This window comes from Bombina bombina, chromosome 3 (genome assembly GCF_027579735.1).
Source record: "Bombina bombina isolate aBomBom1 chromosome 3, aBomBom1.pri, whole genome shotgun sequence".
NCBI classification, from domain to species: domain Eukaryota; kingdom Metazoa; phylum Chordata; class Amphibia; order Anura; family Bombinatoridae; genus Bombina; species Bombina bombina.
Window position 1 is genome coordinate 569,589,180 of NC_069501.1, and position 24,096 is coordinate 569,613,275.

At 38.0% G+C, this 24,096-nt stretch overlaps 1 protein-coding gene across 1 annotated transcript in view; it reads left to right on the top strand.

The window, feature by feature from the left end:
• STK40 (serine/threonine kinase 40) overlaps positions 1-19,313 on the top strand; it is a 130,149-nt gene extending 110,836 nt beyond the window's left edge. The window contains exons 9-10 of the mRNA XM_053705375.1: positions 13,724-13,880; positions 14,769-19,313. Of these exons, the coding sequence (XP_053561350.1) occupies positions 13,724-13,880; positions 14,769-15,014 (403 nt within the window). The 3' untranslated portion in view covers positions 15,015-19,313. The remainder of the gene's footprint in view (positions 1-13,723; positions 13,881-14,768) is intronic.
• The last annotated feature ends 4,783 nt before the right edge of the window (positions 19,314-24,096 follow it).

Here is a 24,096-nt window from a genome sequence, read left to right on the forward strand (position 1 = left end):
TTAAGACAGGTAGTATATTTTTATTTAAAAAAAACTTCAGTCACCTCTGCACCCTATAGTTTCTCCTTTCTTTTCATGTAATTAGCAAGAGTCCATGAGCTAGTGACGTATGGGATGTACATTCCTACCAGGAGGGGCAAAGTTTCCCAAACCTCAAAATGCCTATAAATACACCCCTCACCACACCCACAATTCAGTTTTACAAACTTTGCCTCCGATGGAGGTGGTGAAGTAAGTTTGTGCTAGATTCTACGTTGATATGCGCTCCGCAGCAAGTTGGAGCCCGGTTTTCCTCTCAGCGTGCAGTGAATGTCAGAGGGATGTGAGGAGAGTATTGCCTATTTGAATGCAGTGATCTCCTTCTACGGGGTCTATTTCATAGGTTCTCTGTTATTGGTCGTAGAGATTCATCTCTTACCTCCCTTTTCAGATCGACGATATACTCTTATATATACCATTACCTCTGCTGATTCTCGTTTCAGTACTGGTTTGGCTTTCTACAAACATGTAGATGAGTGTCCTGGGGTAAGTAAATCTTATTTTCTGTGACACTCTAAGCTATGGTTGGGCACTTTGTTTATAAAGTTCTAAATATATGTATTCAAACATTTATTTGCCTTGACTCAGAATGTTCAACATTCCTTATTTTTCAGACAGTCAGTTTCATATTTGGGATAATGCATTTGAATTAATCATTTTTTCTTACCTTCAAAAATTTGACTCTTTTTCCCTGTGGGCTGTTAGGCTCGCGGGGGCTGAAAATGCTTCATTTTATTGCGTCATTCTTGGCGCGGACTTTTTTGGCGCAAAAAATCTTTTCCGTTTCCGGCGTCATACGTGTCGCCGGAAGTTGCGTCATTTTTTGACGTTATTTTGCGCCAAAAGTGTCGGCGTTCCGGATGTGGCGTCATTTTTGGCGCCAAAAGCATTTAGGCGCCAAATAATGTGGGCGTCTTATTTAGCGCTAAAAAATATGGGCGTCGCTTTTGTCTCCACATTATTTAAGTCTCATTTTTCATTGCTTCTGGTTGCTAGAAGCTTGTTCTTTGGCATTTTTTCCCATTCCTGAAACTGTCATTTAAGGAATTTGATCAATTTTGCTTTATATGTTGTTTTTTCTCTTACATATTGCAAGATGTCTCACGTTGCATCTGAGTCAGAAGATACTACAGGAAAATCGCTGTCTAGTGCTGGATCTACCAAAGCTAAGTGTATCTGCTGTAAACTTTTGGTAGCTATTCCTCCGGCTGTTGTTTGTATTAATTGTCATGACAAACTTGTTAATGCAGATAATATTTCCTTTAGTAAAGTACCATTGTCTGTTGCAGTTCCTTCAACATCTAAGGTGCAGAATGTTCCTGATAATATAAGAGATTTTGTTTCTGAATCCATAAAGAAGGCTATGTCTGTTATTTCTCCTTCTAGTAAACGTAAAAAATCTTTTAAAACTTCTCTCCCTACAGATGAATTTTTAAATGAACATCATCATTCTGATTCTGATGACTCTTCTGGTTCAGAGGATTCTGTCTCAGGGATTGATGCTGATAAATCTTCATTTCTTTCATGTAATTAGCAAGAGTCCATGAGCTAGTGACGTATGGGATATACATTCCTACCAGGAGGGGCAAAGTTTCCCAAACCTCAAAATGCCTATAAATACACCCCTCACCACACCCACAATTCAGTTTTACAAACTTTGCCTCCGATGGAGGTGGTGAAGTAAGTTTGTGCTAGATTCTACGTTGATATGCGCTCCGCAGCAAGTTGGAGCCCGGTTTTCCTCTCAGCGTGCAGTGAATGTCAGAGGGATGTGAGAAGAGTATTGCCTATTTGAATGCAGTGATCTCCTTCTACGGGGTCTATTTCATAGGTTCTCTGTTATCGGTCGTAGAGATTCATCTCTTACCTCCCTTTTCAGATCGACGATATACTCTTATATATATTCCATTACCTCTGCTGATTCTCGTTTCAGTACTGGTTTGGCTATCTGCTATATGTAGATGAGTGTCCTGGGGTAAGTAAGTCTTATTTTCTGTGACACTCCAAGCTATGGTTGGGCACTTTGTTTATAAAGTTCTAAATATATGTATTCAAACATTTATTTGCCTTGACTCAGAATGTTCAACTTTCCTTATTTTCAGACAGTCAGTTTCATATTTGGGATAATGCATTTTTTGATTTATTCATTTTTTCTTACCTTCAAAAATTTGACTCTTCCCGGTGGGCTATTAGGCTCGCGGGGGCTGAAAATGCCTCATTTTATTACGTCATTTTTGGCGCGGACTTTTTTGGCGCAAAATTCTATTTCCGTTTCCGGCGTCATACGTGTCGCCGGAAGTTACGTCATTTTTTGACGTTATTTCGCGCCAAAAATGTCGGCGTTCCGGATATGGCGTCATTTTGGCGCCAAAAGCATTTAGGCGCCAAATAATATGGGCGTCAATTATTTAAGTCTCATTTTTTATTGCTTCTGGTTGCTAGAGGCTTGTTCTTGGCATTTTTTCCCATTCCTGAAACTGTCATTTAAGGAATTTGATCAATTTTGCTTTATATATATGTTGTTTTTTCTCTTACATATTGCAAGATGTCTCACATTGCATCTGAGTCAGAAGATACTACAGGAAAATCGCTGTCTAGTGCTGGATCTACCAAAGCTAAGTGCATCTGCTGTAAACTTTTGGTAGCCATTTCTCCAGCTGTTGTTTGTATTGATTGTCATGACAAACTTGTTAAAGCAGATGATATTTCCTTTAGTAAAGTACCATTGCCTGTTGCAGTTCCTTCAACATCTAAGGTGCAGAATGTTCCTGATAATATAAGAGATTTTGTTTCTGAATCCATAAAGAAGGCTATGTCTGTTATTTCTCCTTCTAGTAAACGTAAAAAATCTTTTAAAACTTCTCTCCCTACAGATGAATTTTTAAATGAACATCATCATTCTGATTCTGATGACTCCTCTGGTTCAGAGGATTCTGTCTCTGAGGTTGATGCTGATAAATCTTCATATTTATTTAAAATGGAATTTATTCGTTCTTTACTTAAAGAAGTACTAATTGCTTTAGAAATAGAGGATTCTGGTCCTCCTGATACTAATTCTAAACGTTTGGATAAGGTATTTAAAGCTCCTGTGGTTATTCCAGAAGTTTTTCCTGTTCCTAATGCTATTTCTGCAGTAATTTCCAAAGAATGGGATAAATTGGGTAATTCATTTACTCCTTCTAAACGTTTTAAGCATTTATATCCTGTGCCGTCTGACAGATTGGAATTTTGGGACAAAATCCCTAAAGTTGATGGGGCTATTTCTACCCTTGCTAAACGTACTACTATTCCTACGTCAGATGGTACTTCGTTTAAGGATCCTCTAGATAGGAAAATTGAGTCCTTTCTAAGAAAAGCTTATCTGTGTTCAGGTAATCTTCTTAGACCTGCTATATCTTTGGCTGATGTTGCTGCAGCTTCAACTTTTTGGTTGGAAACTTTAGTGCAACAAGTAACACATCGTGATTCTCATGATATTATTATTCTTCTACAGCATGCTAATAATTTTATCTGTGATGCCATTTTTGATATTATCAGAGTTGATGTCAGGTTTATGTCTCTAGCTATTTTAGCTAGAAGAGCTTTATGGCTTAAAACTTGGAATGCTGATATGGCTTCTAAATCAACTTTACTTTCTATTTCTTTCCAGGGTAACAAATTATTTGGTTCTCAGTTGGATTCCATCATTTCAACTGTTACTGGTGGGAAAGGAACTTTTTTACCACAGGATAAAAAATCTAAAGGTAAAAGTAGGGCTAATAATCGTTTTCGTTCCTTTCGTTTCAACAAAGAACAAAAGCCTGATCCTTCATCCTCAGGAGCAGTTTCAGTTTGGAAACCATCTCCAGTCTGGAATAAATCCAAGCCAGCTAGAAAGGCAAAGCCTGCTTCTAAGTCCACATGAAGGTGCGGCCCTCATTCCAGCTCAACTGGTAGGGGGCAGGTTACGTTTTTTCAAAGAAATTTGGATCAATTCTGTTCACAATCTTTGGATTCAGAACATTGTTTCGGAAGGGTACAGGATTGGTTTCAAGATGAGACCTCCTGCAAAGAGATTTTTTCTTTCCCGTGTCCCAGTAAATCCAGTAAAAGCTCAAGCATTTCTGAAATGTGTTTCAGATCTAGAGTTGACTGGAGTAATTATGCCAGTTCCAGTTCTGGAACAGGGGATGGGGTTTTATTCAAATCTCTTCATTGTACCAAAGAAGGAGAACTCCTTCAGACCAGTTCTGGATCTAAAAATATTGAATCGTTATGTACGAATACCAACGTTCAAAATGGTAACTGTAAGGACTATCTTGCCTTTTGTTCAGCAAGGGAATTATATGTCCACAATAGATTTACAGGATGCATATCTGCATATTCCGATTCATCCAGATCATTATCAGTTCCTGAGATTCTCTTTTCTGGACAAGCATTACCAGTTTGTGGCTCTGCCGTTTGGCCTAGCTACAGCTCCAAGAATTTTTACAAAGGTTCTCGGTGCCCTTCTGTCTGTAATCAGAGAACAGGGTATTGTGTTATTTCCTTATTTGGACGATATCTTGGTACTTGCTCAGTCTTTACATTTAGCAGAATCTCATACGAATCGACTTGTGTTGTTTCTTCAAGATCATGGTTGGAGGATCAATTTACCAAAAAGTTCTTTGATTCCTCAGACGAGGGTAACCTTTCTGGGTTTCCAGATGGATTCAGTGTCCATGACTCTGTCTTTAACAGACAAGAGACGTCTAAAATTGATTGCAGCTTGTCGAAACCTTCAGTCACAATCATTCCCTTCGGTAGCCTTATGCATGGAAATTCTAGGTCTTATGACTGCTGCATCGGACGCGATCCCCTTTGCTCGTTTTCACATGCGACCTCTTCAGCTCTGTATGCTGAAGCAATGGTGCAAGGATTACACGAAGATATCTCAAACAATATCTTTAAAACCGATTGTTCGACACTCTCTAACATGGTGGACAGATCACCATCGTTTAATTCAGGGGGCTTCTTTTGTGCTTCCGACCTGGACTGTAATTTCAACAGATGCAAGTCTCTCGGGTTGGGGAGCTGTGTGGGGATCTCTGACAGCACAAGGAGTTTGGGAATCTCAGGAGGTGAGATTTCCGATCAATATTTTGGAACTCCGTGCAATTTTCAGAGCTCTTCAGTTTTGGCCTCTTCTGAAGAGAGAATCGTTCATTTGTTTTCAGACAGACAATGTCACAACTGTGGCATACATCAATCATCAAGGAGGGACTCACAGTCCCCTGGCTATGAAAGAAGTATCTCGAATTTTGGTTTGGGCGGAATCCAGCTCCTGTCTAATCTCTGCGGTTCATATCCCAGGTATAGACAATTGGGAAGCGGATTATCTCAGTCGCCAAACGTTGCATCCGGGCGAATGGTCTCTTCACCCAGAGGTATTTCTTCAGATTGTTCAAATGTGGGAACTTCCAGAAATAGATCTGATGGCGTCCCATCTAAACAAGAAACTTCCCAGGTATCTGTCCAGATCCCGGGATCCTCAGGCGGAGGCAGTGGATGCATTATCACTTCCTTGGAAGTATCATCCTGCCTATATCTTTCCGCCTCTAGTTCTTCTTCCAAGAGTAATCTCCAAGATTCTGAAGGAATGCTCGTTTGTTCTGCTGGTAGCTCCGGCATGGCCTCACAGGTTTTGGTATGCGGATCTTGTCCGGATGGCCTCTTGCCAACCGTGGACTCTTCCGTTAAGACCAGACCTTCTGTCACAAGGTCCCTTTTTCCATCAGGATCTGAAATCCTTAAATTTAAAGGTATGGAGATTGAACGCTTGATTCTTGGTCAAAGAGGTTTCTCTGACTCTGTGATTAATACTATGTTACAGGCTCGTAAATCTGTATCTCGAGAGATATATTAAAGAGTCTGGAAGACTTATATTTCTTGGTGTATTTCTCATCATTTTTCTTGGCATTCTTTTAGAATACCGAGAATTTTACAGTTTCTTCAGGATGGTTTAGATAAGGGTTTGTCCGCAAGTTCTTTGAAAGGACAAATCTCTGCTCTTTCAGTTCTTTTTCATAGAAAGATTGCTATTCTTCCTGATATTCATTGTTTTGTACAAGCTTTGGTACGTATAAAACCTGTCATTAAGTCAATTTCTCCTCCTTGGAGTTTGAATTTGGTTCTGAGAGCTCTTCAAGCTTCTCCGTTTGAACCTATGCATTCATTGGACATTAAATTACTTTCTTGGAAAGTTTTGTTCCTTTTGGCCATCTCTTCTGCCAGAAGAGTTTCTGAATTATCTGCTCTTTCTTGTGAGTCTCCTTTTCTGATTTTTCATCAGGATAAGGCGGTGTTGCGAACTTCTTTTGAATTTTTACCTAAAGTTGTGAATTCCAACAACATTAGTAGGGAAATTGTGGTTCCTTCATTATGTCCTAATCCTAAGAATTCTAAGGAGAAATCGTTGCATTCTTTGGATGTTGTTAGAGCTTTGAAATATTATGTTGAAGCTACGAAATCTTTCCGTAAGACTTCTAGTCTATTTGTTATCTTTTCCGGTTCTAGAAAAGGCCAGAAAGCTTCTGCCATTTCTTTGGCATCTTGGTTGAAATCTTTAATTCATCTTGCCTATGTTGAGTCGGGTAAAACTCCGCCTCATAGGATTACAGCTCATTCTACTAGGTCAGTTTCTACTTCCTGGGCGTTTAGGAATGAAGCTTCGGTTGACCAGATCTGCAAAGCAGCAACTTGGTCCTCTTTGCATACTTTTACTAAATTCTACCATTTTGATGTATTTTCTTCTTCTGAAGCAGTTTTTGGTAGAAAAGTACTTCAGGCAGCGGTTTCAGTTTGAATCTTCTGCTTATGTTTTTCGTTAAACTTTATTTTGGGTGTGGATTATTTTCAGCAGGAATTGGCTGTCTTTATTTTATCCCTCCCTCTCTAGTGACTCTTGTGTGGAAAGATCCACATCTTGGGTAGTCATTATCCCATACGTCACTAGCTCATGGACTCTTGCTAATTACATGAAAGAAAACATAATTTATGTAAGAACTTACCTGATAAATTCATTTCTTTCATATTAGCAAGAGTCCATGAGGCCCGCCCTTTTTTTGTGGTGGTTATGATTTTGTATAAAGCACAATTATTCCAATTCCTTATTTTATATGCTTTCGCACTTTTTTATCACCCCACTTCTTGGCTATTCGTTAAACTGAATTGTGGGTGTGGTGAGGGGTGTATTTATAGGCATTTTGAGGTTTGGGAAACTTTGCCCCTCCTGGTAGGAATGTATATCCCATACGTCACTAGCTCATGGACTCTTGCTAATATGAAAGAAATGAATTTATCAGGTAAGTTCTTACATAAATTATGTTATTTATTTAAAATGGAATTTATTCGTTCTTTACTTAAAGAAGTACTAATTGCTTTAGAAATAGAGGATTCTGGTCCTCTTGATACTAATTCTAAACGTTTGGATAAGGTATTTAAATCTCCTGTGGTTATTCCAGAAGTTTTTCCTGTTCCTAATGCTATTTCTGCAGTAATTTCCAAAGAATGGGATAAATTGGGTGATTCATTTACTCCTTCTAAACGTTTTAAGCAATTATATCCTGTGCCGTCTGACAGATTAGAATTTTGGGACAAAATCCCTAAAGTTGATGGGGCTATTTCTACCCTTGCTAAACGTACTACTATTCCTACGTCAGATGGTACTTCGTTTAAGGATCCTTTAGATAGGAAAATTGAATCCTTTCTAAGAAAAGCTTATCTGTGTTCAGGTAATCTTCTTAGACCTGCTATATCTTTGGCTGATGTTGCTGCAGCTTCAACTTTTTGGTTGGAAACTTTAGCGCAACAAGTAACAGATCATGATTCTCATGATATTATTATTCTTCTTCAGCATGCTAATAATTTTATCTGTGATTCCATTTTTGATATTATCAGAGTTGATGTCAGGTTTATGTCTCTAGCTATTTTAGCTAGAAGAGCTTTATGGCTTAAGACTAGGAATGCTGATATGGCTTCTAAATCAACTCTACTTTCCATTTCTTTCCAGGGTAACAAATTATTTGGTTCTCAGTTGGATTCTATTATCTCAACTGTTACTGGTGGGAAAGGAACTTTTTTACCACAGGATAAAAAATCTAAAGGTAAAAACAGGGCTAATAATCGTTTTCGTTCCTTTCGTTTCAACAAAGAACAAAAGCCTAATCCTTCATCCTCAGGAGCAGTTTCAGTTTGGAAACCATCTCTAGTCTGGAATAAATCCAAGCCTGCTAGAAAGGCAAAGCCTGCTTCTAAGTCCTCATGAAGGTGCGGCCCTCATTCCAGCTCAGCTGGTAGGGGGCAGGTTACGTTTTTTCAAAGAAATTTGGATCAATTCTGTTCACAATCTTTGGATTCAGAACATTGTTTCAGAAGGGTACAGAATTGGTTTCAAGATGAGACCTCCTGCAAAGAGATTTTTTCTTTCCCTTGTCCCAGTAAATCCAGTGAAAGCTCAAGCATTTCTGAATTGTGTTTCAGATCTAGAGTTGGCTGGAGTAATTATGCCAGTTCCAGTTCCGGAACAGGGGATGGGGTTTTATTCAAATCTCTTCATTGTACCAAAGAAGGAGAATTCCTTCAGACCAGTTCTGGATCTAAAAATATTGAATCGTTATGTAAGGATACCAACGTTCAAGATGGTAACTGTAAGGACTATCTTGCCTTTTGTTCAGCAAGGGCATTATATGTCCACAATAGATTTACAGGATGCATATCTGCATATTCCGATTCATCCAGATCATTTTCAGTTCCTGAGATTCTCTTTTCTGGACAAGCATTACCAGTTTGTGGCTCTGCCGTTTGGCCTAGCTACAGCTCCAAGAATTTTTACAAAGGTTCTCGGTGCCCTTCTGTCTGTAATCAGAGAACAGGGTATTGTGGTATTTCCTTATTTGGACGATATCTTGGTACTTGCTCAGTCTTTACATTTAGCAGAATCTCATACGAATCGACTTGTGTTGTTTCTTCAAGATCATGGTTGGAGGATCACTTTACCAAAAAGTTCATTGATTCCTCAGACAAGGGTGACCTTTCTGGGTTTCCAGATAGATTCAGTGTCCATGACTCTTTCTTTAACAGACAAGAGACGTCTAAAATTGATTTCAGCTTGTCGAAACCTTCAGTCACAATCATTCCCTTCGGTAGCCTTATGCATGGAAATTCTAGGTCTTATGACTGCTGCATCGGACGCGATCCCCTTTGCTCGTTTTCACATGCGACCTCTTCAGCTCTGTATGCTGAATCAATGGTGCAAGGATTACACAAAGATATCTCAATTAATATCTTTAAAACAGATTGTTCGACACTCTCTAACGTGGTGGACAGATCACCATCGTTTAATTCAGGGGGCTTCTTTTGTGCTTCCGACCTGGACTGTAATTTCAACAGATGCAAGTCTCACAGGTTGGGTAGCTGTGTGGGGATCTCTGACGGCACAAGGAGTTTGGGAATCTCAGGAGGTGAGATTACCGATCAATATTTTGGAACTCCGTGCAATTTTCAGAGCTCTTCAGTTTTGGCCTCTTCTGAAGAGAGAATCGTTCATTTGTTTTCAGACAGACAATGTCACAACTGTGGCATACATCAATCATCAAGGAGGGACTCACAGTCCTCTGGCTATGAAAGAAGTATCTCGAATTTTGGTTTGGGCGGAATCCAGCTCCTGTCTAATCTCTGCGGTTCATATCCCAGGTGTAGACAATTGGGAAGCGGATTATCTCAGTCGCCAAACGTTGCATCTGGGCGAATGGTCTCTTCACCCAGAGGTATTTCTTCAGATTGTTCAAATGTGGGAACTTCCAGAAATATATCTGATGGCGTCTCATCTAAACAAGAAACTTCCCAGATATCTGTCCAGATCCCGGGATCCTCAGGCGGAGGCAGTGGATGCATTATTACTTCCTTGGAAGTATCATCCTGCCTATATCTTTCCGCCTCTAGTTCTTCTTCCAAGAGTAATCTCCAAGATTCTGAAGGAATGCTCGTTTGTTCTGCTGGTAGCTCCGGCATGGCCTCACAGGTTTTGGTATGCGGATCTTGTCCGGATGGCCTCTTGCCAACCGTGGACTCTTCCGTTAAGACAAGACCTTCTGTCACAAGGTCCTTTTTTCCATCAGGATCTGAAATCCTTAAATTTAAAGGTATGGAGATTGAACGCTTGATTCTTGGTCAAAGAGGTTTCTCTGACTCTGTGATTAATACTATGTTACAGGCTCGTAAATCTGTATCTAGAGAGATATATTATAGAGTCTGGAAGACTTATATTTCTTGGTGTCTTTCTCATCATTTTTCTTGGCATTCTTTTAGAATACCGAGAATTTTACAGTTTCTTCAGGATGGTTTAGATAAGGGTTTGTTTGCAAGTTCCTTGAAAGGACAAATCTCTGCTCTTTCTGTTCTTTTTCACAGAAAGATTGCTATTCTTCCTGATATTCATTGTTTTGTACAAGCTTTGGTTCGTATAAAACCTTTCATTAAGTCAATTTCTCCTCCTTGGAGTTTGAATTTGGTTCTGGGAGCTCTTCAAGCTCCTCCCTTTGAACCTATGCATTCATTGGACATTAAATTACTTTCTTGGAAAGTTTTGTTCCTTTTGGCCATCTCTTCTGCCAGAAGAGTTTCTGAATTATCTGCTCTTTCTTGTGAGTCTCCTTTTCTGATTTTTCATCAGGATAAGGCGGTGTTGCGAACTTCTTTAGGTAAAAATTCAAAAGTTGTGAATTCCAACAACATTAGTAGAGAAATTGTGGTTCCTTCATTATGTCCTAATCCTAAGAATTCTAAGGAGAAATCATTGCATTCTTTGGATATTGTTAGAGCTTTGAAATATTATGTTGAAAGCTACTAAGTCTTTCCGAAAGACTTCTAGTCTATTTGTTATCTTTTCCGGTTCTAGAAAAGGCCAGAAAGCTTCTGCCATTTCTTTGGCATCTTGGTTGAAATCTTTAATTCATCTTGCCTATGTTGAGTCGGGTAAAACTCCGCCTCAGAGGATTACAGCTCATTCTACCAGGTCAGTTTCTACTTCCTGGGCGTTTAGGAATGAAGCTTCGGTTGATCAGATTTGCAAAGCAGCAACTTGGTCCTCTTTGCATACTTTTACTAAATTCTACCATTTTGATGTATTTTCTTCTTCTGAAGCAGTTTTTGGTAGAAAAGTACTTCAGGCAGCGGTTTCAGTTTGAATCTTCTGTTTATGTTCTTCATTAAACTTATTTTGGGTGTGGATTATTTTCAGCAGGAATTGGCTGTCTTTATTTTATCCCTCCCTCTCTAGTGACTCTTGTGTGGAAAGATCCACATCTTGGGTAATCATTATCCCATACGTCACTAGCTCATGGACTCTTGCTAATTACATGAAAGAAAACATAATTTATGTAAGAACTTACCTGATAAATTCATTTCTTTCATATTAGCAAGAGTCCATGAGGCCTGCCCTTTTTTTGTGGTGGTTATGATTTTTGTATAAAGCACAATTATTCCAATTCCTTATTTTATATGCTTTCGCACTTTTTTATCACCCCACTTCTTGGCTATTCGTTAAACTGAATTGTGGGTGTGGTGAGGGGTGTATTTATAGGCATTTTGAGGTTTGGGAAACTTTGCCCCTCCTGGTAGGAATGTACATCCCATACGTCACTAGCTCATGGACTCTTGCTAATATGAAAGAAATGAATTTATCAGGTAAGTTCTTACATAAATTATGTTTTTTCTTCCTAGCCTTCGGTCGAATGACTGGGGGGTGGAGCTAGGGGAGGAGCTATATAGACAGCTCTGCTGTGGGTGCTCTCTTTGCCACTTCCTGTTAGGAAGGAGAATATCCCACAAGTATTGGATGAATCCGTGGACTCGATACATCGCAAGAGAAAGAAATTTATCAGGTAAGCATAAATTCTGATTTATTCTTACCTGATGATTAATTTCTTTCTTGTTGTTGAGAGTCCACCGACCCACCTGAATTTTTTTTTTTTTTGTGGTGGCGATTCTAGTTTGCACCTCTTTACCTTACTATCTTTTCTTACTTCTTCCTCCTACACTGGGAGATTTAGGGAAGTAGTAGGGATATTAAAGCTCTGGTGTATGGTGTATCTGCCTCATTCTGGTGGCCAGGTTCAACAAGACATCTTGCAGCCCCAGCAGTTCTTTCTTTAATGCAGCAGTGATCGCCAGCTGCAAGGCGTGGCCAGTGCAGCAGATACTCATCCTCCCATGCTTCTCCTCCAGTACATTTACAGCAGCCGCAATATTAGCACCATTGTTTGGTACAATAGCAATGATTTTCTCAGGGGGAATTTCCAACTTTACAGCCACTTCCTCCAACCATTCGGCAATGTTTGTTGCTGTATGTCTGTCTTCGAGTGGCATGGTAATGAGGCAGACAGACATCATCTTCCACTCATCCCCTATATAATGGCATGTAATGCCAAGATAGGCTTTAGTGGCTACACTTGTCCATTGATCTGCTGTTAAAGCAATTCTGCTCTTGGTATTGTTGATGGCTTCCTTGACCTTCTGGAATGCCTCCTGGTACTTCCTCTCCATCAATTTCGTAAAATGCCTTCTTGAGGGAAGAGTGTATCCTGGGCTGAGTACCCTGAAACCTTGTTCTTCAACCATTGACAGTGGCTGCATATCAGTTACCAGCTTTTTCCGAATGGTATCAGTTACAACTGCTGCTTGTTGTGGAGTGCACAGGTTTTTTTTGTTTGTTTTTTATCCGAGCACACTCACTCATGCTGTGCTGTTTCTTACTGAAATGAAAATGATAATTTGAAATATACAGAGAAAGCTATTTTTGCTTAACTCAGTATATGCTTTGTTTTTTTTTTTTATAACTGCTATTGGAAAAAGGAATCCCAATTAAGACATTTTGGATATAAACATAAGTTTGTGCTTAACTTACCATGCTGATGATTGGTCTTTTATCTATGAGTCGCACGTTTCCTTTTCATGTGCCCGTGCAACACTGTCATTCTTCCATGCCAAACAAGCTCCGCTTTGCAAAGTTTGCAGGCTACAATCTTCTTTGCAAAATTTAATATAAAATGCTTCCATGCCTTCAAGTTCTTGTGACACACACTTTTTTTTTTTCTCTTCACTTGGTCTGTTCTCTCTGCCATTTTTCTGATGCACATTTTTGCAACAAAAGCAAAAAAATGTGTGGTGCGCAATTTACATAACCATAAAACACAATACCATGTGCTGGATTTCATTGGAGTGAAGCTGCTGGTGTCCGGCGTTCTTCCCAATCTGCAGCTCTCACAAGTCTGTCTTATGCACCCTCATTTTAAATTTGACTCATGTCCTTTTTGAGTAGTTCTAACTTGGCCTTAATTCATGCAATGCAGACTTTTAAAGTTAAATTGATTATTTTTCATGAATAATTGATTTTTTCATTTAAATATTTTTTTTTTTTATTAGGATTTATGAAAAAAAAAAACAATTTATTCATGCTCATAAAATGAAAATAATATATTGTTAGAGACCCTTCTCTTTCGCCAACAGTTTTGATGTAACTGAGTTTTTTTCTACATGTAAATCTATTTATTTAGTTAATCAGATTTTGCTTTAAAGTGGTCATAAAAATATTTCCAAATCCCCCCCCCCCCCCAAAAAAAAAAACCAAAAAAAAAAAAAAAACTTTACTATATCTTCCAATACATAGCTTGAAATGTCACATTTCTATATCAGTGTTGTTCTTATTGAAAATCCTTTTTTTTTTTTTCCTTGCTTTCAACAGGCAATCTATGTCCTTGCTGAGCGGTCCTTTACAAGTTGTTCCTGACATTGATCATGTAACAAGTCCGGAGAATTTGCAAGAGGTAAAAGAGAGACAGGGCAGATTGTGTTTTTAGGATTAAGTTGTGTGTCAAATGTATTTGAATAATCTTTTCTTTCCTTTCTTTCCAAATGAACACAGTCATGTGTTTTGTTATTAAGAAAGTAATTCATATGCAATTTATTAATTTAGTTTTGGTTTTGAATCAGCAGTTTGTACATTAGCAAGACAGGCAGCCAGAGGATCCTTATCTGCTCAAAGGTTACACCATGGTTAGCCAAGTGTTTGCATGCCATAGTCTTGATGATTACTGGACTCAAGCTTTTAGAATGTTTTTTATAATAATTTAGAAATTAACAAGTAGGTACTTTAGTAATATAATACAGCAGTTTCTAGAAAACTTTAACAGTGTTAGGATGTTGCATAGCTTCACAAATTATTAGAGTAGGCTGTGTGCCCAATGAAGCATTTGTAGATGTCAACGCACATTCTGGATAGCGAAGGAAAAACTCCTACACACACAACTCCTAGCCACTAGGAGGAGACAAATATTCCTAAACCTCCAAGAATTTTCTATCCCTTCCACCACAGTGTGTGTGTATAGATAGATAGACTAGTTAATTAAAAAATAAGACAGATGTGGTGAATTCAAAATCTCTAGTTCTCCCACCGCACCCCCTTTAAGATATATAATAAAGAAAAAGATGCATAATAATTATTGCCATACCCCTCTCATTAAGTTAGTATAAAGTGCATTGTTAAGGTTATTAGTTACACCCAAGATGACAGATTTTTCATTATGTATAAGAAACCTAGGAATTTAAAAGATCTTATTTTACGAAGCATCAGTTGTCAATACTATTTCTAAAAGTCAAACTTTTTAATTATATTTGTCAAAAAATGCATTTCCTTCTTACTTTACCTCCCTTAGGCAAAAGTGACAGAAGAATCTTCTCAGTATGAGTTTGAGAACTACATGCGACAACAGATGCTTCTTGCAGAAGAAAAAAACACAATCTATGAAGCCAAAAACTTCTCGCACAAACGCCACTTTGGAAACTTTCCCCCAATCAGAAGACTGGGGTATGACGCTCAGCCTATGAGCCCTTTGGACGCTCACATCCTGGCACAGAGATATCTCTCCCCATCACACCTATCGCTCCCTAGTTCTCACTAACTCGTCGCTTTCTTGGGATAAATGTCTTCAGCCAGATCACTCAGTGTGAGCGAATCCTTTTCATTTTGGAATGGATTTACACGGTGCTAAAATTCTCCTCCTACTCCCTTTTACCCTTCAACGTTAACTTTGCACACAAATGTGTAATTATCTCTTTAAAAAAAAAAATAATCATTTTATCCTAAAGCAATACACTTCCAGCACAAGAAAAATAATGTAGCATTTTAAAATTTTCTGGAGGAAGCATTATCCATATTTTTTTTTTCTTTTTTTAAATGTGCAAAGTGAACATTTTTTAATGACCTACGTTGGCTCTGAGCAGCATTGCAGTAATATACTGCAGGGAGAACTGACATTTTTGCAGTGCTAAAGCTTGAAGGTATTTGTAAAGGTTTCAGAACAGGATTTAAAAAAAAGAACTGCATTGCTCTACCTGCTTCCATACCTTCATGCTACAGAAAAATACAGCTTTTCACATATTTTTAAGGAAAAAAAAAATCTATATATAGACATTAAATCTACCTCTTTTCATCAACTAGTTCCATACATAGGAGACAGAGCATTAGAAGAAATATTAAAATTGATTATATGTCTTATTTGATATATTCTAAAATGTCATCTTCTAAATAACAGGGTGACAAAGCTTAGATAATCTGTACATATATAAATAAATATATATATATATATATCTATCCTTATATAGAGGTATATATTTGATATTGAATATCACTTTGGATTGCAATATCCTAATAGAAAGAATAAGCTGTGTTATAGCCATCAAGCTTATAACAACCCATATCCTTTCCCCCTGTTGTCTGACATTATTTTGCATATTTATTAGACTATTTTGTTGGTGTTTTATACCTGACTTCTGTCTATGCAGCACATTTAGGTTTGAATTGTTGCTGCAGTTTGAGTTAAGTGGAATACAATGTATTTTGCAGAAGAATTTCACCGCTGTGGCATTTGCTTAACTAAACTGCACTAAAAAAAAGAATGCTCTGTTGAGCTTTTGGAACCTAACTGTGCTAAGAAAATTGGGGGCTGTTTGTGCACAAAACCTTTTTCTTCCTTGCTCTGGGCTCCATATTCAATAAGCTGTGAATTTGTTTAGTTTAAATAGATTTTTACTCCTGGTTATTTGGCTGGAGCTCTTTCATAGCACAATGTATTGACAAAGAGAACTGTTTCGTCATTTTGTGTGAACCCTTTTCCCATCGGTAACGCACATTTACATATAGATGTGTTTTGTGTGTAATCATATATTGCTTCATATGTGAATATTTACTTTTTGGGATGTTCCCAGGTCCTCATCTTCATTTGTGGTCACAAGATCACCATTTAGTAAGCAGTATTGTGAATTCCCAAGTAAAGAAAATATAAAATATGGTACATTGGGTAAAGGCATAAATAGCAAGGTAGTGCATAAAGGTACAGTAACATAAAATTACATTTTCAGGATTTGGACCATTGCTATTAAAAACAAAATACATTAAATAAAAAAATCCAATATCCTTCTGTTAACAAATTGGCTTTGTTCTATTGGTATACATTGCTGTAGAGCAGATATTGGCAACTTCTTTGCCATGAACCGCCTAGAGCCCTCTGCAGAAGAAAACCCCTCTGTAGGGTAGAACAGCAGACGGAATGCACCCGGCAGCCCTAGCTAAATCTGGCTCTGTGCCACAGGACATTTTTAGGAAATGTATTATTGTGCGTTTAATAGCCTTGTATGCAGCCATTAAAGGGGCGATAAAGTCAAAAATTAACTTTCAAAATTCAGATAGAGCATACAGTTTTAAACTTGCCAGTTTACTTCTATTATCACATTTGCTTCATTCTTTTGGTATCCTTTGAAGAGTAAATCTGAATAGGCTCATATGAGCAAATCTGATAATTGAATTAAATTGGATTTTTTTTAATTGCATCCTCTATCTATATCTTGTAAGTTTTTAATCCTCACTTTACTTTCCCTTTAAGCATTCTGCCATTTAGTCACATCGCTAAATCACTACTGCGAACGTCATTTTTTGCACCTCTAAAAAGTTCTCACCATCTACTATGTGTGTGCTTGAGCCTGAATTCCAGGTGCATTTACCCATAGCTGATCCTGGGCTGAACAGGCAATGCGTCTGCTATTTAGAAGTAGTATGCCAAGTAGTTGCTATTTAAATCTATGCCTAATGTACTATGCATCCATATCACTTTGTCTAGCCATGTCATTGCTGCATCTATTGCGCTTGATACCAACGTGATTGCTGCAGTTTTGAACACAGTTTTAGACAGAAAGTGTCTTTTTATATGTTTGCTATTTTGGGAAAGCCAGATTTTAAAAATGAATATTCTCATGCACAAACTGCTGCTTAAAGGAACAAGCAAACCTTAATATTGTTAAAGCATTAAATGGGGACATCCCAAGCTTGAACATTTTTGCTAAGGGTAGTGTTTCATCTTATCGCGTGCGTTTAGCTGGCCAACACAGCTTACCATAATGTCTTTTTTTTCCCCCTTTCCCAGTTTTCAAAAGATGGATTTCCAATGAATCCGTTGCTGTACTACATTCCTGATAGGAGGATACATGTCCGCTGCTCTGCATACAGCCTAGGTTCTATGCAGAACAGCAGGAGCCCTTTCCATTTAGCTTCTAGGGTGCGAGCCAGCACAGAGTACCCAACAAGGTGCAAAAGAATCCTTTGCAAAGGGTTAAAAAAAAAGCTTTGGGAGGCAAATGTTTTACTGTACAATGTTTTTCAAAGGACATTAAGGTTTCATGATTCATATAGATCATACAATTTTAAACAACTTTCCTATTTACTCAATATTATCTCATTTGCTTAATTCTCTTATCCTTTTTTGAAAGAGCAGCAATGCACTACTAGGAGCTAGCTATAAGCCAATGACAGAGGCATATAAGTGAAACCTACCTAATACAAAGAGGACAAATTATATTAAATAAATTGGAAAGTTAATAAAAAATGCATGCTCTATCTGAATCATGAAAGATAGATACATTTGGGGTTTCACGTCCCTTTAAGGATGTGTAGCTGGGTTAAGGATGTGTTTGTCCAACATTCCTTAGTGAAGCCAAAAATGCAAATTCTGTAACCTACAAATGCATTTTGAAAATCTAGTTTACAGAAAAGTCACCATTTACAATGCTAATGTCTCGTTAAAGCATTGCAAACAATATTAAGGTTTACTTTTCCTTGAACATTTTGTGCCATACCTGTTAGCAGCTGCTTTAACATTGTTAAAGGGGCGACTGGGAATTGACCACGTTTACCTTCTGACCCTGATAGATGGTATCATTGGACATCCACTCTGTCAGGGAAGAACAGCGCACAAATTGAGCCTACTTTAATGCCTTTTCTTGCCACATACTAATCTTACTCTCAACAGTTCCAATGCCTCAGATTGTGCAAAGGAAGCCAGCTCCAGTCCTGATTTTTGTCATGCCATAAACATTAAGCTGATTTGAGACGTCTGACATTTCAAATGGAAAGTTTTTTTGTTTTGTTTCCCCCCCCCCCCCCCCTCAATGTATGTAATTTGTGTGTGTGTGTGTGTGTGTTTTTTTTAATATATATTCCTCTAGTTTCTATGGAAGCTACTAATGCTTTTTCTTGCAGCAATATGTGAATACTATTCTGGTTATAATTTTCAGTTGTATGATGCATTTTCAGTAAATCTTTCCTAGCCTTCCCCAAATTTAAATATAAAATTAGTCTGAAATAATAAAAACCCTGATTACCAGCCACTGATTGCAGGTGAATACGTTTTATTGGAGGAGGAATAATAATAATAATGTGCATTCTGACGATATTTTTACAAAGAGTAGATTTTTTTTTTTTTTTTTTTTAAAGCCATTTGTTTTTGTGTATGCTGCTGATTAGAAGTGTACAGCTTGCAGTACATAATTCAACTGTAAAATCAGTATGATTCACTTCTTTTTCCCTTCAGGTGCATATGTTTAACTCTCTAGAGAATAGGCCTATCCTGTTCTAAAGCATTATGTGGTAGCAATTTTAAAAGCAATAACATCTAAAGAAAGAGGTTATTCTTTTTTTGTGTTGTGGTTATTGTGAAATACTTGCATTATTTATTAATGTAAAAAAAGTATGTAATTTGCTTAATGCATAGACTGCTACACAATGGATATCAAAACAAACTTGTACTAATATACTATAATATATGTGACATAAAACACAAATTTCCCATAAAAAGTATGAGCATAGTATAAAAACTTTTTGAAATTTAGATGTTTAATTTGCCCCTCTTTTTTCCTGTAATTTAACTGTGAAAAATGTCCTTTCTTTCATGTAATTAACAAGAGTCCATGAGCTAGTGACGTATGGGATATACATTCCTACCAGGAGGGGCAAAGTTTCCCAAACCTTAAAATGCCTATAAATACACCCCTCACCACACCCACAAATCAGTTTTACAAACTTTGCCTCCAAGGGAGGTGGTGAAGTAAGTTTGTGCTAGATTCTACGTTGATATGCGCTCCGCAGCAAGTTGGAGCCCGGTTTTCCTCTCAGCGTGCAGTGAATGTCAGAGGGATGTGAAGAGAGTATTGCCTATTGAATGCAGTGATCTCCTTCTACGGGGTCTATTTCATAAGGTTCTCTGTTATCGGTCGTAGAGATTCATCTCTTACCTCCCTTTTCAGATCGACGATATACTCTTATATTTACCATTTCCTCTACTGATTCTCGTTTCAGTACTGGTTTGGCTTTCTACAAACATGTAGATGAGTGTCCTGGGGTAAGTAAGTCTTATTTTCTGTGACACTCTAAGCTATGGTTGGGCACTTTATTTATAAAGTTCTAAATATATGTATTCAAACATTTATTTGCCTTGACTCAGAATGTTCAACTTTCCTTATTTCCAGACAGTCAGTTTCATATTTGGGATTATGCATTGAATTATCATATTTTTTCTTACCTCAAAAATTTGACTTTTTTCCCTGTGGGCTGTTAGGCTCGCGGGGGCTGAAAATGCTTCATTTTATTGCGTCATTCTTGGCGCGGACTTTTTTGGCGCAAAAATTCTTTTCCGTTTCCGGCGTCATACGTGTCGCCGGAAGTTGCGTCATTTTTTGACGTTATTTTGCGTCAAAGATGTCGGCGTTCCGGATGTGGCGTCATTTTTGGCGCCAAAAGCATTTAGGCGCCAAATAATGTGGGCGTCTTTTTTGGCGCTAAAAAATATGGGCGTCATTTTTGTCTCCACATTATTTAAGTCTCATTATTTATTGCTTCTGGTTGCTAGAAGCTTGTTCACTGGCATTTTTTTCCCATTCCTGAAACTGTCATTTAAGGAATTTGATCAATTTTGCTTTATATGTTGTTTTTTTCTTTTACATATTGCAAGATGTTCCACGTTGCAACTGAGTCAGAAGATACTACAGGAAAATCACTGCACAGTGCTGGAGCTACCAAGCTAAGTCTGCTATAAACTTTTGGTATCTGTTTCTCCAGCTGTTATTTGTATTGCATGTCATGTCAAACTTATTAATGCAGATAAAATTTCCTTTAGTACTATTACATTACCTGTTGCTGTCCGTCAACATCTAATTTTCAGAGTGTTCCTGATAACATAAGAGATTTTATTTTTTAAATCCATTAAGAAGGCTATGTCTGTTATTTCTCCTTCTAGTATACATAAAAGTCTTTTAAAACTTCTCTTTTTTTCAGATGAATTTTTAAATGAACATCATCATTCTGATACTGATAATGGTTCTTCTAGTTCAGAGGTTTCTGTCTCAGAGGTTGATGCTGATAAATCTTTGTATTTGTTCAAGATGGAATTTATTCGTTCTTTACTTAAAGAAGTGTTATTTGCATTAGAAATAGAGGATTCTGGTCCTCTTGATACTAAATGTAAACGTTTAAATGAGGTTTTTAAATCTCCTGTAGTTATTCCTGAAGTGTTTTATCTCCCTGATGCTATTTCTGAAGTAATTTCCAGGGAATGGAATAATTTGGGTAATTTATTTACTCCTTCTAGACGTTTAAGCAAATTATATCCTGTGCCATCTGACAGATTAGAGTTTTTTGGGACAAAAATCCCTAAGGTTATGGGGCTGTCTCTACTCCTGCTAATGTACTACTATTCCTATGGCAGATAGTACTTCATTTAAGGATCCTTTAGATAGGAAAATTGAATCTTTTCTAAGAAAAGCTTACTTATGTTCAGGTAATCTTCTTAGACCTGCTATATTTTTAGCGGATGTTGCTGCAGCTTCAACTTTTTGGTTAGAAGCTTTAGCGCAACAAGTAACAGATCATAATTTTATAGCATTATTATTATTATATAACATGCTAATAATTTTATTGGTGATACCATCTTTTGATATCATTAGAGTTGATGTCAGGTATATGTCTCTAGCTATTTTAGCTAGAAAAGCTTTATGGATTAAACTTGGAATGCTGACATGTCTTCTAAGTCAACTTTGCTTTCCCTTTCTTTCCAGGGTAAATAATCATTTCGTTCCTTTCCTCACAACAAGGAACAAAAGCCTGATCCTTCATCCTCAGGAGCGGTATCAGTTTGGAAACTATTTCCAGTTTGGAATATATCCAAGCCTTATAGAAACCTATAGTCAGCTCCTAAGTACCTATGAAGGTGCGGCCCTTATTCCAGCTCAGCTGGTATGGGGCAGATTACGTTTTCTTCAAAGAAATTTGGATCAATTCCGTTCTTAATCTCTGGTTTCAGAAACATTGTTTCAGAAAGGTACAGAATTGGCTTCAAGTTAAGGCCTCCTGCTAAGAGATTCTTTTATTTCCCGTGTCCCAGTTGACACAGCAAGGCTCAGCATTTCTGAAATGTGTTTCAGATCTAGAGTTGGCTGGAGTATTTATGCCAGTTCCAGTTCTGGAACAGGGGCTGGGGTTTTATTTTATCTCTTCATTGTACCAAAGAAGGTCAATTCCTTCAGACCAGTTCTGGATCTATCATTATTGAATCGTTATGTTAGGATACCAACATTCAAGATGGTTACTGTAGGACTATCCTGCCTTTTGTTTAGCAAGGGCATTATATGTCTACAATAGATTTACAGGATGTGTATCTGCATATTCCGATTCATCCAGATCACTTTTAGTGTCTGAGATTCTCTTTTTAGACAAGCATTACCAGTTTTGTGGCTCTACTGTTTGGCCTAGCCTCAGTTCCAAGAATTTTTTTCAAAGGTTCTCGGTGCCCTTCTTTCTGTAATCAGAGAATAGGGTTTTGGTATTTCCTTATTTGGACGATATCTTGGTACTTGCTCAGTCTTCTCATTTTCGAAGAATCTCATACGAATCGACTTGTGTTGTTTCTTCAAGTTCATGGTTGGAGGATCAATTTACCAATCAGTTCATTGATTCCTCAGACAAGGGTAACCTTTTTAGGTTTCTAGATAAATTCAGTGTCTATGACTCTGTCCTTGTCAGACAAGAGAAGTTTAACATTGATATCAGCTTGTCAAAACCTTCAGTCACAATCATTCCCTTTGGTAGCCTTATGCATGGAAATGTTGGGTCTTAGGACTGCCGCATCAGATGCGATCTCCTTTGCTCGTTTTCACATGCGACCTCTTCAGCTCTGTATGCTGAACCAATGGTGCAGGGATTACTCAAAGATATCTCAATTAATATCTTTAAACCGATTTTACGACACTCTCTGACATGGTGGACAACCATCGTTTAGTTCAGGGGGCTTCTTTGTTCTTCCAACCTGGACTATAATCTCAACAGATACAAGTCTTACAGGTTGGGGAGCTGTGTGGGGGTATCTGACGGCACAAGGGGTTTGGGAATCTCAGGAGGTGAGATTTCCGATCAATATTTTGGAACTCCGTGCAATTTTCAGAGCTCTTCAGTCTTGGCCTCTTCTGAAGAGAGAGTTGTTCATTGTTTTCAGATAAGACAATGTCACAACTGTGGCATACATCAATCATCAAGGAGGGACTCACAGTCCTCTGGCTATGAAAGAAGTATCTCGAATTTTGGTTTGGGCGGAATCCAGCTCCTGTCTAATCTCTGCGGTTTTCTATCCCAGGTATGGACAATTGGAAAGCGGATTATTTCAGTCGCCAAACGTTGCATCCGGGCGAATGGTCTCTTCACCCAGAGGTATTTCTTCAGATTGTTCAAATGTGGGAACTTCCAGAAATAGATCTGATGGCTTCTCATCTAAACAAGAAACTTCCCAGGTATCTGTCCAGATCCCGGGATCCTCAGGCGGAGGCAGTGGATGCATTTTCACTTCCTTGGAAGTATCATCCTGCCTATATCTTTCCGCCTCTAGTTCTTCTTCCAAGAGTAATCTCCAAGATTCTGAAGGAATGCTCGTTTGTTCTGCTGGTAGCTCTGGCATGGACTCTTCCGTTAAGACCAGACCTTTTGTCTCAAGGTCCTTTTTTCCATCAGGATCTGAAATCCTTAAATTTAAAGGTATGGAGATTGAACGCTTGATTCTTGGTCAAAGAGGTTTCTCTGACTCTGTGATTAATACTATGTTACAGGCTCGTAAATCTGTATCCAGAGAGATATATTATAGAGTCTGGAAGACTTATATTTCTTGGTGTCTTTCTCATCATTTTTCTTGGCATTCTTTTAGAATACCGAGAATATTACAATTTCTTCAGGATGGTTTAGATAAGGGTTTGTCCGCAAGTTCCTTGAAAGGTCAAATCTCTGCTCTTTCTGTTCTTTTTCACAGAAAGATTGCTATTCTTCCTGATATTCATTGTTTTGTACAAGCTTTGGTTCGTATAAAGCCTGTCATTAAGTCAATTTCTCCTCCTTGGAGTTTGAATTTGGTTCTGGGGGCTCTTCAAGCTCCTCCATTTGAACCTATGCATTCATTGGATATTAAATTACTTTCTTGGAAAGTTTTGTTCCTTTTGGCCATCTCTTCTGCCAGAAGAGTTTCTGAATTATCTGCTCTTTCTTGTGAGTCTCCTTTTCTGATTCTTCATCAGGATAAGGCGGTGTTGCGAACTTCTTTTGAATTTTTACCTAAAGTTGTGAATTCCAACAACATTAGTAGAGAAATTGTGGTTCCTTCATTATGTCCTAATCCTAAAAAT